Source organism: Colletotrichum truncatum (assembly GCF_014235925.2).
Source record: "Colletotrichum truncatum strain CMES1059 chromosome Unknown Contig_0010, whole genome shotgun sequence".
In the NCBI taxonomy this organism is placed as follows: domain Eukaryota; kingdom Fungi; phylum Ascomycota; class Sordariomycetes; order Glomerellales; family Glomerellaceae; genus Colletotrichum; species Colletotrichum truncatum.
In genome coordinates, this window is record NW_027222407.1 from 2,812,869 (window position 1) to 2,825,646 (window position 12,778).

The window sequence follows — 12,778 nt, forward strand, 5'->3', positions numbered from 1 at the left end:
CAAACTCAACGTGGTGCAAGGGTAGGTTGCGCGCTGTTATTGTGCATTGCTCTCGCTGACGTGCCCCTTTCGCGCGCGCTTCTAAAAGGTTTCGTATGACCCAATTATTCTAGAGCCCAGCAAACCCACATTGGCACAAGTTTTGCAATTCTGTAATTTTACGAGTACAAGATGCATAAGGTGCAATGGTGGTTAATGGCGTAAATCTGTATTGGCCAAACAAGAACATTGCATGCAATGCAGCTGAAACCGAAGACTGGGCTCCAATGCATATGAGGCCAGATTTTGGAAGCTTTTCTTCTTCCCTCTTACGGATCATGCTATGTACAATGGGTGTTCCAATCAAGTCGATCTTGGCCAGCTTCCAATAGCCAATGAGCCATCTTCCACTAGGTACATAGTACTCTACGTCCCGGGCCGCTCTGGTGACGACCGTGTCAGTGGCGGTGGTTGGGCCTAGAAGGTAATGTAGAGCTCGATAGCGCCTGTGGGTGATGAGGAGAATGCTTGCGCCATCTGAGACACCGCTTTTTGGAGAACTAAGATAGAAATTTGACGTTTCAATCTTGGATAGGGACTGTTAACACGACCAGCCATGTGACAACACTGCATCCTCACCGGTGTGGGTCTTGCATCAGGCTAGAACCGTGGCGCATACTGGTTGGTGCTACAATATACTGTAATCAAGGTGTCAGACTTTCCTTCCTGCGAAAGATGTCTTTCTTCCGTCCACAACTTTCATCTTTCGAATCGAGAGCAGGCCTTAACAGGGGTTTAATTTCAACCATCTATCAACAGTTAACGCCAAACGAACACTTAAGGGTCCTTGGACAAAGGTACGGCAAGAAGATCTAAATTTGTTTGATTGTTTCCTTACCAAAACTCGCAGAAAAAAGACAGGTACCTAACAGCATCTGCGCTACCAAGTAAAACCTTTGAGTTCTCCGAATTATTTCCTCCGGTGTATGACGCTATGGCCTCCTCCATCGTATCGTATGATTCTGTCCATGTTGCTCATGAAGGTTACTTGGAAAAAGCAAAGAAATTTTTCAAATACGGTGAAGATTTCAATCCTCAAGAAAGCTTTTATGGAAACGCTCTTCAGGCTGCCGCAGCAGAACGAAACGTAAAAGTTGTGAGACGACTTCTCAAAGCAAGAGCAGATGTCAACGCTGAAGGAGGACATTATGGAAACGCTCTTCAGGCTGCGGCATATGCCAACAGCTTAGAAGTCATTAATATGCTTCTCGACGCTGGGGCAGATGTCAACGCTAAAGGGGGCCATTATGGAAATGCGCTCCAGGCCGCAGCACTGATGGGCAGTTTTGAAGCTCTGGAAAGGCTTCTCGAAGCCGGGGCAGACGTCAACGCTGAAGGAGGCCAGTATGGAAATGCCCTTCTAGCTGCTACAGCATTATCCATCGACTCAAAGGTTGTGGACAAACTTCTCGAAGCCGGGGCAAATGTCAACGCTAAAGGAGGCCAGTACGGAAATGCCCTTCAGGCTGCTGCAGTGCAAGGTGATTTTGAAGTTGTGGAAAGGCTTCTTGAAGCCGGGGCAGATATCAAAGCTCAAGGGGGTAGATTTGGAAGTGCCTTTCAGGCTGCAGCATGGAGCGGCGACTTACAAGTTGTGGAAAAGCTTCTCGAAGCTGGGGCAGATGTGAACGCTGGAGGAGGCGAGTGTGAAAATGCCCTACAGGCCGCTGCGTATTCTCGGAGTTTAGAAGTTGTGAACAAGATCCTCGAAACCGGGGCAGATGTCAACGCCGAAGGAGGCCATTATGGGAATGCTCTTCAGGCTGCAGCATATGCTGGCGGTTTAGAAATTGTGAACACGCTTCTCGAAACCGGGGCAGAAATCAACGCCGAAGGTGGTCATTATGGAAATGCTCTTCAGGCCGCCACAGGATCATGGATGAGCAATTTGAAAGTTGTGAACAAGCTTCTTGAAGCCGGAGCAGATGTCAACGCCGAAGGAGGCCAGTATGGAACTTCCCTCCATGCCGCAACAACCAGAAAGGCCACCGACATTGTGAAAACCCTTATCAAGAACCATGCCCGTGCGAACATACGGGATTTTGATGGGCTCTACCCCCTTCAACTTGCTATCCAGCAACGAGACTCTAAGACTATAGATGAGCTTCTTCCAGAAAGCAGAGACTGCCTGATGTCAATCAAAGCATCTGAGTGGAGATCATGTTTACGGGGCTCTACTAACCATCTAGAATTATGGTACAATCCGTCTCCAGTCATCAAGAACGTACCAGAGAAGGCTATCCAAAGCAGAAATTATCCACTCAGCTTTGGAAATGGTAGGATGACGGCAGTCTCCAATGATTTTATGGTCACTGATGTAGATTCCAAACGAATTTTGTATGTTAACTTGCTTAAACCAACCTCTTTGGCTACTGACATGTCTCATCAGTCTTCTTGCGGATGGAAATCTAATATCTTCGCCGGATACTGGGTTTTATTGTCGATGGTGGGAGAAGGTATTTTCCGCATACGTAGGATGGGAATGGAAGTCTCATTCTGGGGTTTTTGTGAACAAAAAAACCTTGTCTGGGTTCCTTAAAGAACACTGTAAGTGCTTGCACTTAGGAACGCCTGCCTACTAACAATCTTAAGATTTTGTTGAGTGCCGTTTTACTAGCATTTCTATTGCGTTACCTTCACTTGAAGACTCTATCTGGTCTGATACCGATGCTCTGTGGGACTTTGACGAGCTCCGGAAAACCCACGGGATTCTTTGGATTATGACTATGAGCGAAGACACTTCAAAACACGGGAATATTCTAGAGTCTAAGGCATTCTTCAGCACGTCCGAATATGCGCAAGTGCCACCCTATGCCTCGGCGCTCTTACTTCCGCTGGTTGAAGAACTAGAAGACATATGGAAAGGAACCTTCCAGCGAGCAGAAGAACGTTTGTCAAACATGGTAGGTAAAATTCTAGTCATAAATGCTTCATCGCTTACATGATATAGCGTATCAAATTACTCAAGTCAGAAGGGTTGAATTCCAAACTGATCCGCAGCTTGCTAAATGATTCCCTACTGTGGGATGAGATAGAAAAGACTTTCGAGAAGCAAATCTTGGATTTGGTTGATTTTGACCAACGGCTACGAAGCTTAAGTTTACTTCACGAGATGAACCGGGCTGTATCGGAAGATGCAGGCGAAAGACTAGTCGAGCGAGTGGAAACCCCAGAAATGAAGGACATGGACAACTTTTCGAACAGAATAGATGATCTGAGGATATTGAAACACGTGAAACTTCCCATGTTGAAAGAGACTTCTCAAAACCTCATTCAACTGGTATGAAACAGCCACTCTCTGGTGGCTAGTACAGATGAACTAACTACGAAAGGAATTCAATCTCACATCAATCGCGGAAGCCCAAATGGCAAGATCAACTAACAAGAGTATGAAACGTCTAAGTTGGATAACTGTAAACGCCTCCTTGACGCCGCTGAATCGGACATCGCCTGCTAACAGTTTGTTTGACAGTTTATCTTCCTTCCACTCATGTTTGTCGCGGTATGATGAATAGTCCTATTACTTTCTTCGAGATATAAGTAACTGAATATATGTACAGAGTGTCTTTGGCATGAACATTGATCAACTTGCATCTAACCCATCTTGGCGGTGGCCTGTTATCCTTGCTGCTGCTACAACAGCTTTGACCATCAGCATATGGCTACTATCTAAATACCTCGGAGACTGGGCAGCGAAAAGGTTTTATCTACTGAAAGAATGGGCGATTGGAAAGTTCTATCTACTGAGAGGGTGGGCCAAGGGACAAGGTCGCTGTGAAGACCTTGAGAAAGGTATGCTACACACATCAATGTTTCCCGCCAACGGGAAAAAGCGAACTTGAGCAAGTTAGCAAGGAGAAATTTGTTTCACTTGTTCGCTGATCTGTTGCGGTCGGTGTCGTGATTTGAAATTCCAATTCTATTAGAAAACAATATTTCGCTTTCTCTTTAACTTCCTCGAGGTCTTGTGGTCATTGAACCTGGTTTTTACCAAGCAGCTTCTTTCCAGTTCAACTGCTTATGCAAACCCCAAAACCAAACGGGGGTACCGCAACAGGGTGTTGGGCTCCGAAGACTGGGATCAGAGGATTAGCAGGCTAAGAGCCAAACATTCGTATAAGCAACATTGATATTGAGTAGTATTTGACATTTGGACTTAACTTGCCTGTCTAATTCTAAGACGATATTGAAGGGGATAGACTGCTATACTCCAGGTATAACGAAGTGAAGCGATGGGCGGAGCCACAAGTACCTACGCGCTAATAGAAGCCAATATTAAAGATAATTCACAGCCTTGCGACATCAATTGGGCTTTTTTTTCTTTGGTAGAAGCTTCTCCTTTAAACTCATAAGCTTGGTGCTGAACTGATTCCTAACGTTTAATCATTGAGCAAGCGTCAACCGGGGGCTGTGCTCCCTGTATTCTATATTATCAACAAGAGGTATATCAAAGCAGTGGCGTGCGCTCATCAACGTCATCTTCACGCAAGCGCCTCCTTCTTGTTATGTCGAGCCTGTTTCTATCGATATTCGGCCCCCGGAAGACGCCCTTACGGGAAGCGGCCCATCCAATCCAAGTTAACAAGAGCAAAACGACCGTGACGACGCTACTAATAATTAGATATTGCTCTACTACCAAGGCTTTCTAGTAGGGTTTCATCTCTACTAAGACATAACTAACCTATTGTAATTCATGTTTGATGGTTTGATTGGATATTCTGTAGGGATACAGCAAGCAATAACTAGTAGAGCTGTCCACACAGTTGAGACGAGATTTATGACGTAACCGAATCGTCCAAGATTAAATGGCCGCACTGGCAGAAGCTCATTGCGGTCCACAAACAATAGAATCGTTTGTGGAAGAACATATGATCCTACCAAAAATATTATCGAAGCACTAACCATGAGCTCGAATGCCGTTTCTGATCCTAAGAAAACGAGTCCATAAAGCTAGACGAAGTCTTTCAGTATTAACAACACTTTGACCTGAGATTATGATTCACTTACAGCAGTAAAGGTTACCTGCAGCAGAACAGAATTGAGAGGCATCCCAAACTTGGGGCTGACCTTTTTCCATAGATCAGACCGAGGAAAGCAGTCATCTCGAGCAGCAGACCACAAGGTACGAGATGATCCTGTTATATTTGCGACGACACAGGCAAAGAAACAAATTGTGAAAGCAATCATGAGAAGAACTGTTACCAAGCGGCTATCTGTCGCCTGGTAATACAGCTGAATCAGAGGAAGTCCACTCGGTGCACCAAGGATTTCGTCCATGTCTTTGATAACGAACATGCAGGCGCAGGCGAAAGGGAACGCTATTTTCAAGGTTAGTTCAGAGACTATTACTATCAGCTTATTGAGCATCTTTACCTGTGGCAAGTCCGATGATGATGGGGTACAGCTTAATTCCGGTCAGCAGTGTATCTTCACCACTATTGAGAGAAAAACTCACGATGATTTTAGGTGCATTAGAAGATGGGCTGGGAAGCTCTTCAGACATATGGACACCAGCATCAGTCCCTAGAAATCCATAAAGGCTGTTGACAAAACAAAGCACCCATGCAAGAGGGTGACTGCTCCATCCGCTGGAGATTGTGATATCTGTGAACACCCACTTGGCGGAGTTGTAATTAGGATAACTACAAAACAACAATGTAGCAGTGGTAATCGTAAAGGTAGATATGGAGAGAAAAACTCGCGATAGTTGTTAGTGTTTAGCTTTTAGCTAGAGTTGATAATCTTGATGACCTACATATGAAACGATTGAACGCCGGCAACATTCGAGACCCGAAGATGTTGATGATAGACCCTACTGTCATTACTGCGACGTAAACAAGATACTTGTGCAATGAGCGGATGACGTAGTCGGTGTGTATCAATTGCACAATGGAAAGGATCATGCCGGAGATGAAGTTGCACGTGGTCGCACCTCCTAGCCAGATGCCGAGAAGAGTAATAACTGCGGTACTACCATCATCATGTAAGCCGATTTACTCTCCAGATGTTCCTGCGGATTGTACCTGTATGAGATGAAAGGAGCCCACTTCGGAGGTGATAAAACCTAGGCCCAATAGTACTGCCCACCAGCAACGGGGAAAGCCGATGTCAGCTCGGCCATGCCCAAAGATACAATACCGATAAAAGTTGCTGCAGGAAACAGCATGAAAATACTGCCAGCAGATGAGCCTTGCTTAAGCCCGTTTCCAATTCCACTGTAAATAGATCAGCAGCGACCTATCATGTCGTTGTCCTCGACAGCACCACGGTAACGCTGGGGAAGCGTACGAAGGATGCGTACCTGGCAAACCCGTTCCATGTGCATATAAGAGCATAGGCCAAAGCTAGCATAGAAAATGTAGAGAACTGCCTAGGCATTTCGCGCCGGTACCCGGATGCCTCTAACTCCGCATCATCATAATTCCATTGGCTGTCCGAACGTCCACGGAGACGGCCTTGACCAACAGAAACCGGACTTGGCCGACTGCACCTTTCGGACGCAGACGCCGTTGTTTCTAGCATGTTAACGGTAACAGCTGTAAGATTTTGAGCCTTATGGAAGATTCGGATAATGCTGGTCTATTTCAGGATATTTGCAGTGGCTTTCATGTGAGACTGACAAGTTTTAGATTTGGCGATATCGGATATTCACCGGTTCATTGCCGAAGACTCTGCCACCAGCCTGCCGGTTTTTGCCAAGTGGCGCCAGTCACCTCTACATGTCACTGAATCCCACAGCGTTAGTTGTCATAGGACACTTTTAACCGCTCGACTAGCCTAAGTATTGATTGTCTTCTTGAGGCATTCGAAAACACTGTCGAAATATAAGAGCTAAGGAATAAAAATTTCTGAAAATCCACGTGCTGTGCATCTCCTAGATAGGGTTCTTTATCTCTTGAACCTATTCTTATGGTATCCACATGGTGTCTAGATTCTTGAATCATCAAATTGAGTTAGTGCTTATATCCCCCCAACATGTTAGCCACATAATCCATGTTATCACCATCGCTTAAGATCAAGCGAGCATTTTGGGTGATGGCTTGAGGCCTCAGTTCCACTGCCAATTTCTCGATTCACAGAACTTGTATAAAGAAAACATCTCAGACAAAAGCCTCGCGCTGGCTCCAGAGCGAAGCCGTCAGTGAAGCCTAGCCGAGATGAGATGCCAAGGCCTTCTCTGGGCGCTGTTTAAGGGGTAACAGTATATGCTAGATCGATCATCTATACAAAGGTCCTAAAAGTGGTGTTTTCGCACCAGACATCTCGACCATTTCAACAAAAAATAGAATATCCCCAGGTAGGCGTTTCCACGTAGCCCTAAGCGCCAAGCTGCCAAGGCTAACTGCTGACCCTGTCCATTCAGCCTTGTCGAAATGCATTCCAAGCTTGATAAATCGTACTGATTGTACTTTAGGTATCGCGGCCATTTTCTCCCTTTTATCCTGTTCCTCCAACAACTAGCCATCGCCAGTATGGCTGAAAAAGACAAGAAGAGGAGTCCTACTGAGGCCAGACTCGCTACCTCGTCTTACAGCAGCTTGTCAAGGGCGGGCCCATCGCTCGCAGTAGTTGAGGACGAGCCGCCATCGTATGGCATATCTGCTGATAACGATTTGATCCCACCGACAACATTACTGCTCGCCGGGGCCACTATCTACGGCTCCGGCTCAGCATCTTCACCTCCTCTTTACGAGCTCTCTTATCCAATCGGTCACCTTCGCGAGTCCAACACCACGGTTTCTTTTGAACGGGTTGAACATCGCATTCGGTTGAGCGACGAAAACACTACCCTAGAACCTTCTGGAGAGACAGCGAGCGGTACTCAACAGGTTCCTCGAGTCTCAACGCGAAAGAAGCACATTTTTGATTTGAAGCGCGCTCTCGCGATTCAGCTGACAGCTCCCCAATTCTCTTATTATCTCGAATCGCTTTCGCGGAACAACTTGGGCCATCTAGGTCTCAAGACACACCGCCACTGGTTTGGAACAGTTGCTGGTTACCGCGCCTATCGAGCCTCAAGGCCGCGACCATATGCTGATCTCGAACCCGGTGATATTGCATTTGTTGTCAAAGAGAGGGGAAAAGGCAAATTTGAATGGCGGAACGGCGGTCCTGATGGTGAACACCGTATCGTCGCATACGAAGAGAGCGAAGGTGGCATATACCAGCTGCGCGTCTGCGAAGCTCTCACCCAAAAGGAGAGAGACGCACTAGTAGCTACGTGGTGTCTGAGGCTATGGTGGGAGATTGCGGTGGCTAACCATGAGCCCTTAACCTGGGCTGAAGGTAAGCTCGAAGGATTGACATTACCTTGGGGAGTCTTGCTAACCTTAAAACTAAAGTTAAACACACCTTAAGATATCGCACGACGGAGTTTCCTGTTGCTGCTGCAACATGTCTATGAAACCGAACTGGGGGCCATAGTCTTGTCAGCAAATCTGATTAGCTCGCTATCGAAATCACTGTAGTGGATGTGTTCGTCTGATATTCTTATTATTGAACCGTTCTCGGCCATTTTACTGAACTTAAGCCTTCGGAGGTCCTGGAATAGATTCAATCACCTGTATCCCAGTACAACCCCAGAGTTTGAACAAATGACCCAACAATCGCTACTTGACTAGAACATCTTGCAATCTTGAGGTCCATCGCATCTTCCTACCTAGCCAACGGCGCCTATGAAACCGGTCCGCATAAAAGTACCGTCCTCAAGTGACATACTGGTAAACGATGCAACAGGAGTTACATTCAACAATAACAGATGGATTCCTGAATGGTATAGATCAAGAGAACACATGCGTAACTTATCAATACAAAGAGAGTGGTCTCAGAATACATGGGAACTTTGTATTGAGTTTGTCGCTGAATGATCGGTCTAACATTTGTTGAAGCATGACTCCGGTCATCAGAGTACGATGTGCTGCTCTCCGGCGGCCTCCGCAGTCTAGCACGAGTTCCTGCAAAATGAATCCCTTACTCCATGGTCTTGTTCCTATGTCAATCTCCTGTTCAAGAGTATAGATGAAATTTTGGGACTGTAATACGGTCAGTAAAGCAAGGTTTTATAGGCTGTGCTTATGAGACACGAACACGACCCGAGGTTTCCAGAACGGCCACCATACACTGATAGACACTCACCACCCTCGTCATCCTCGTCAGTTACACTCAAACACTATTCTTTTCAAGACCTATTGTCATCCGTCCTCTCACTATATCTCTACCGCTGTGGCGCTCGAGGCCCGGCAACCGCGGCGGCGGAGGCACTTTTCCTGCGCCCCAATGCCCGAGTTCTAATTGTCCCGGGATCGATTGTCCAGATCCCGAATGCCCAGAAAGCCCCACCTGAAAGCAGTGACAGCCCGATATCATGGCTTGTGCGGAACCTCTGTGAGAAGGAGATGTCACTTTCGTCTAGTACGGTTGAGGAACTTCATGGATGCCGCTAGTACAACGAAGGTTTAGACATGTCGACTGAGCGATTGAGTCAACTCAGGGTTTTCGTAGACTATCAGACCAGTAAGAATGGTGGTATTTTGACTATCCTGCACGATTCAAGCATCACACAGGCCAAAATTAAAGCCAGAGTGACTAGTTAACGCAAATTGGGATCGTGAGATTTGTAGTCTGGGGTTAAGAGTCGGGGCGGCAGCTAGGCAGTTATCTAGACCCGAATGAGGATAAATTGCATGACCGAACATAAAGGAGTCACCCACAAAGCTTGAAAGAGCGACAGAGTCTGAGAAATTAAATGCTACTGGAGTCCGAATCAGAAATGACCAAGACGCAAGCCATCTGCAATTAATCAAACATAAGGGTGTGGTAGATAATTATCGAGTTAGCACTGCCCAATCGGCCATCAACACGCTTGAATGTAGTAGTGTATTTAGGGCCTCAAATATATGCGATATGAGATATTGGCCGCTTGTCCCAGAACTTCTCCTGCTACCCCTTGGGTGCTTCATCCGACGAAAGTAGGTTGAATGACAGTTCCCGACCCTAACTTGGATGAATGTTTTTTAGCTCATCCACATAAACTTCCCAAGTTTCCTGTTAACTCTCAACCAAGCGTGGTTACGGGAGACGTGAAAGTCATGCGGTTGAGGCTTGAAGCATGCGTTATCTTGTTTAGACGTTTAAGAATCGGTTATTCGTTTCCTCAGAGAGATCTATTATCAGTTTCTTCCATTTTATCAGCCGATATTGGCTTAAAGAGGCTGTTCCCACAGAAACTCCCACTTTCTAATCACTTAAGGTAATTGAATGGACGAGACAAAGTGTGAGAGTCGAGGCCGTACAGTCTGGAAAGGGACCATATTCAGCCCAACTATCATCTCTCATTCACCGAAAACCCTCAACTGGCATGTTTCAGACATGAAAAGACCTGTTTGACCATAAGAATCATAAGAGTATCCCCATGAGAAGTGTCTTGGCCTCGTGCTACTGGTCTGCTGGTTACAAATATCAAGTCCGCGGTATGATGTGATGAGCATGCGTAAGAAACCAGCCGCCCAGAGTCTGTATACGATCGCTCATCTTGACACGATTGTACTACACAGCACAGCACATCACGCTACTACTCTTCAATCAAAGTTTGTTATTGCATCTAATTTTCCCATTTCAGGTCAGGCGCTTCAATAAATGCTCAGTTATTTGTACCCTCGTCCGATATGTCCTTTTCACCACCGCACAATCCCATATCCTGAACTCCGCCGTTCTCACCAGCCCCTCAACAGGGGGGGGAGGGATCGATCCAATTATTGCATTACACACTAAACGTATTCCAGACGTGCTTGACACGAGGAAGAGTAGAAAGTAAGAAGTAGAAAGAGAAAGAGAAAGATGACTACGGGCACCCTCATAAAAAGTCATTTTTATACGCTGTTGCAGGTACCAAAGAGAGGCTGACATCCCACGCCGCAATGGTCAGCGGAGGCTCCGCACCAGCCGTACTGGCTACAGCACGTGGCGCCGGGCTCCTTGATGCAGGTTGTGCCGCCTTGCGTAGAGCCGCAGCGACCGTTGGTGCTGATGGGCGGCGAAGCTGTAGACGCGGGGGCAGAGCTGACCTTGGTGGGCGACGACGTCGACTTCGACGTCGACGAGGACGACGAGGATGATGCCGGAGGCACAGGAGAGGTAGATACGCGGGGAGTCGAAATGGCGCAGTTGCCGTAAAGAGGCTGGCACGAGGCGCCGCAGTGGTCGGCGGTGTTTCCGCACCATCCGGCAGCGGAGCAGCAGGTGGCTCCGGGCTCGCTGATGCAGGTTGTGAAGCCAAAGTTGGGGCCGCAGCGGCCGTCCTTGGAGGGGGTGAGAGTTCCCGAGGGAGTGGCAGCGCGGGAGGTGGAAGAGGTGGCAGTGGCGCGGGAAGTTGTACTGCTGCTGCTACTGCTGCTGCTGGGGGGGACGTTGCCGACCTGGCGGTACCAGTTCTCCTTGGGGTCGTTGAGGCAGTCGCCGACAGTGACGGACTTGAAACCGTTGCGGAAGAGAGACTCGAGCATGTAGTCTGTCAGGTTGTAGACGGTCTGGTAGACTGGGTCGTGCTCGATGTGGAGCCACTTGTTGTTGGCGGGGCTTTTACCCTCCACCTTGCTGTCCCAGATGTCCTTGGATATCTGGATGAGCTCGGGGCTGTCTTGGAGGTATCCCTCGGTGTCGAGGTTGAAGTAGGTAATGTGATAGCCGAGGTCGTTGAGGTATCCCTCGCAGGTGGCATCACAAGCGGAGTAGGGAGGTCTGCAGTTGTCAGTCATGCAACTTGTTTAAGCTGCGAAGCAGTTATGTTTAACATATAACATACCTCATGTAGGTCGGGAAGTAGCCCAGCAGGTCGGCGAATGCGATCTCATTGTAGATCATTTGGTTGCGGAACTTCTCCGCGCTGACGGTAGTGAGTCTCTGATGAGACCACGTGTGGCTGGCAATCTGGTGGCCTTCGGCAATCATGCGCTATTGTGATTCGGTTAGCTATTTAGATTGGATGAAGGGACTGAGACTGAACTCACTCGAATGAGACCAGGCCAGGCAGTGGTGGGGTCGTTGATCTTGCCCTTGCCCAGGTTGTTTCCAGTGATGTAGAAAGTAGCCTTCGCATTGTAGGCCTGTGAGACGGTTAGTCAAGCTCATGTAACATCATGCGCGCCGTCATACCTTGAGCTTATTCAACAGGTCCTCAGTGTAGATGTAAGGACCGTCGTCAAATGTGAGAGCAATGTCACCATATTTCTCACAGTGATAGATGGCCGAGCCGTAAGCCACGGAGCCAACCTTTGGACGGGGGATGTTGGCCGTGTCCGGCCCGTTAGGGCGGATGTTTGCGTCGCAGGCCGGGCCGTACTCAATCATGCACGACGGCGCAGAGCAATACAAGTATCCTTGGCCACACCATCTGTTGCCATGTTTAGATTTCAAATCTGAGATCCGAGGTTTTGATACGACTTACCCAGCACTTGAACAGCAGTAGCCTGCGTCGCAGACCTGATTGTTGAAGTTGGGGCCACAACGACCAACGGACTGGCGCTTCTCCAGCTCCGAGGCCTCATGGACAGGCTCGACATGGGCCGCGCGGCGCTGCACCTGGCGACGGGCCGAGGTGAACTCCTGCAAGGCACGTCTTCCGGCCATGATGTTAGGGAGAGGCACTCCATCGCCACCGTGGGCAGCTGCCAGACCGAGACCGGCCGCGATAGCCAGAGTAGTGAAGTGCATCGTGGATGAATGCAAAGAACGAAGGAATATC

General features: G+C 47.9%; 6 protein-coding genes across 6 annotated transcripts; 3 read left to right on the forward strand and 3 right to left on the reverse strand.

Moving 5' to 3' along the window:
- Positions 1-973: 973 nt before the first annotated feature.
- CTRU02_214234 (uncharacterized protein) lies at positions 974-3,325 on the forward strand (the record flags this gene model as incomplete). Its single annotated transcript, XM_036729547.1, has 4 exons — positions 974-2,376; positions 2,429-2,586; positions 2,632-2,942; positions 2,990-3,325. 4 exons carry the CDS (start codon positions 974-976, stop codon positions 3,323-3,325), a joined length of 2,208 nt encoding a protein of 735 aa, XP_036578718.1.
- Positions 3,326-4,486: 1,161 nt separating this feature from the next.
- Positions 4,487-4,734, reverse strand: CTRU02_214235 (uncharacterized protein; the record flags this gene model as incomplete). The annotated part of the gene is made up of 2 exons (XM_070206209.1): positions 4,487-4,646; positions 4,721-4,734. 2 exons carry the CDS (start codon positions 4,732-4,734, stop codon positions 4,487-4,489), a joined length of 174 nt encoding a protein of 57 aa, XP_070060241.1.
- A 233-nt stretch (positions 4,735-4,967) lies between these two features.
- CTRU02_214236 (amino acid transporter) lies at positions 4,968-6,417 on the reverse strand (the record flags this gene model as incomplete). Its single annotated transcript, XM_070206210.1, has 7 exons — positions 4,968-5,000; positions 5,047-5,357; positions 5,413-5,443; positions 5,495-5,736; positions 5,795-6,009; positions 6,120-6,254; positions 6,341-6,417. 7 exons carry the CDS (start codon positions 6,415-6,417, stop codon positions 4,968-4,970), a joined length of 1,044 nt encoding a protein of 347 aa, XP_070060242.1.
- Positions 6,418-7,511: 1,094 nt separating this feature from the next.
- CTRU02_214237 (uncharacterized protein) lies at positions 7,512-8,396 on the forward strand (the record flags this gene model as incomplete). Its single annotated transcript, XM_070206211.1, has 2 exons — positions 7,512-7,808; positions 7,848-8,396. The coding sequence occupies 2 exons, from the start codon at positions 7,512-7,514 to the stop codon at positions 8,394-8,396; spliced, it is 846 nt and encodes a 281-aa protein (XP_070060243.1).
- Positions 8,397-9,113: 717 nt separating this feature from the next.
- CTRU02_214238 (uncharacterized protein) lies at positions 9,114-9,482 on the forward strand (the record flags this gene model as incomplete). Its single annotated transcript, XM_036729550.1, has 1 exon — positions 9,114-9,482. The coding sequence occupies one exon, from the start codon at positions 9,114-9,116 to the stop codon at positions 9,480-9,482; it is 369 nt and encodes a 122-aa protein (XP_036578721.1).
- A 1,425-nt stretch (positions 9,483-10,907) lies between these two features.
- CTRU02_214239 (polysaccharide deacetylase) lies at positions 10,908-12,747 on the reverse strand (the record flags this gene model as incomplete). The annotated part of the gene is made up of 5 exons (XM_036729551.1): positions 10,908-11,775; positions 11,840-11,988; positions 12,045-12,140; positions 12,190-12,427; positions 12,482-12,747. 5 exons carry the CDS (start codon positions 12,745-12,747, stop codon positions 10,908-10,910), a joined length of 1,617 nt encoding a protein of 538 aa, XP_036578722.1.
- Between the last annotated feature and the right edge of the window lie 31 nt (positions 12,748-12,778).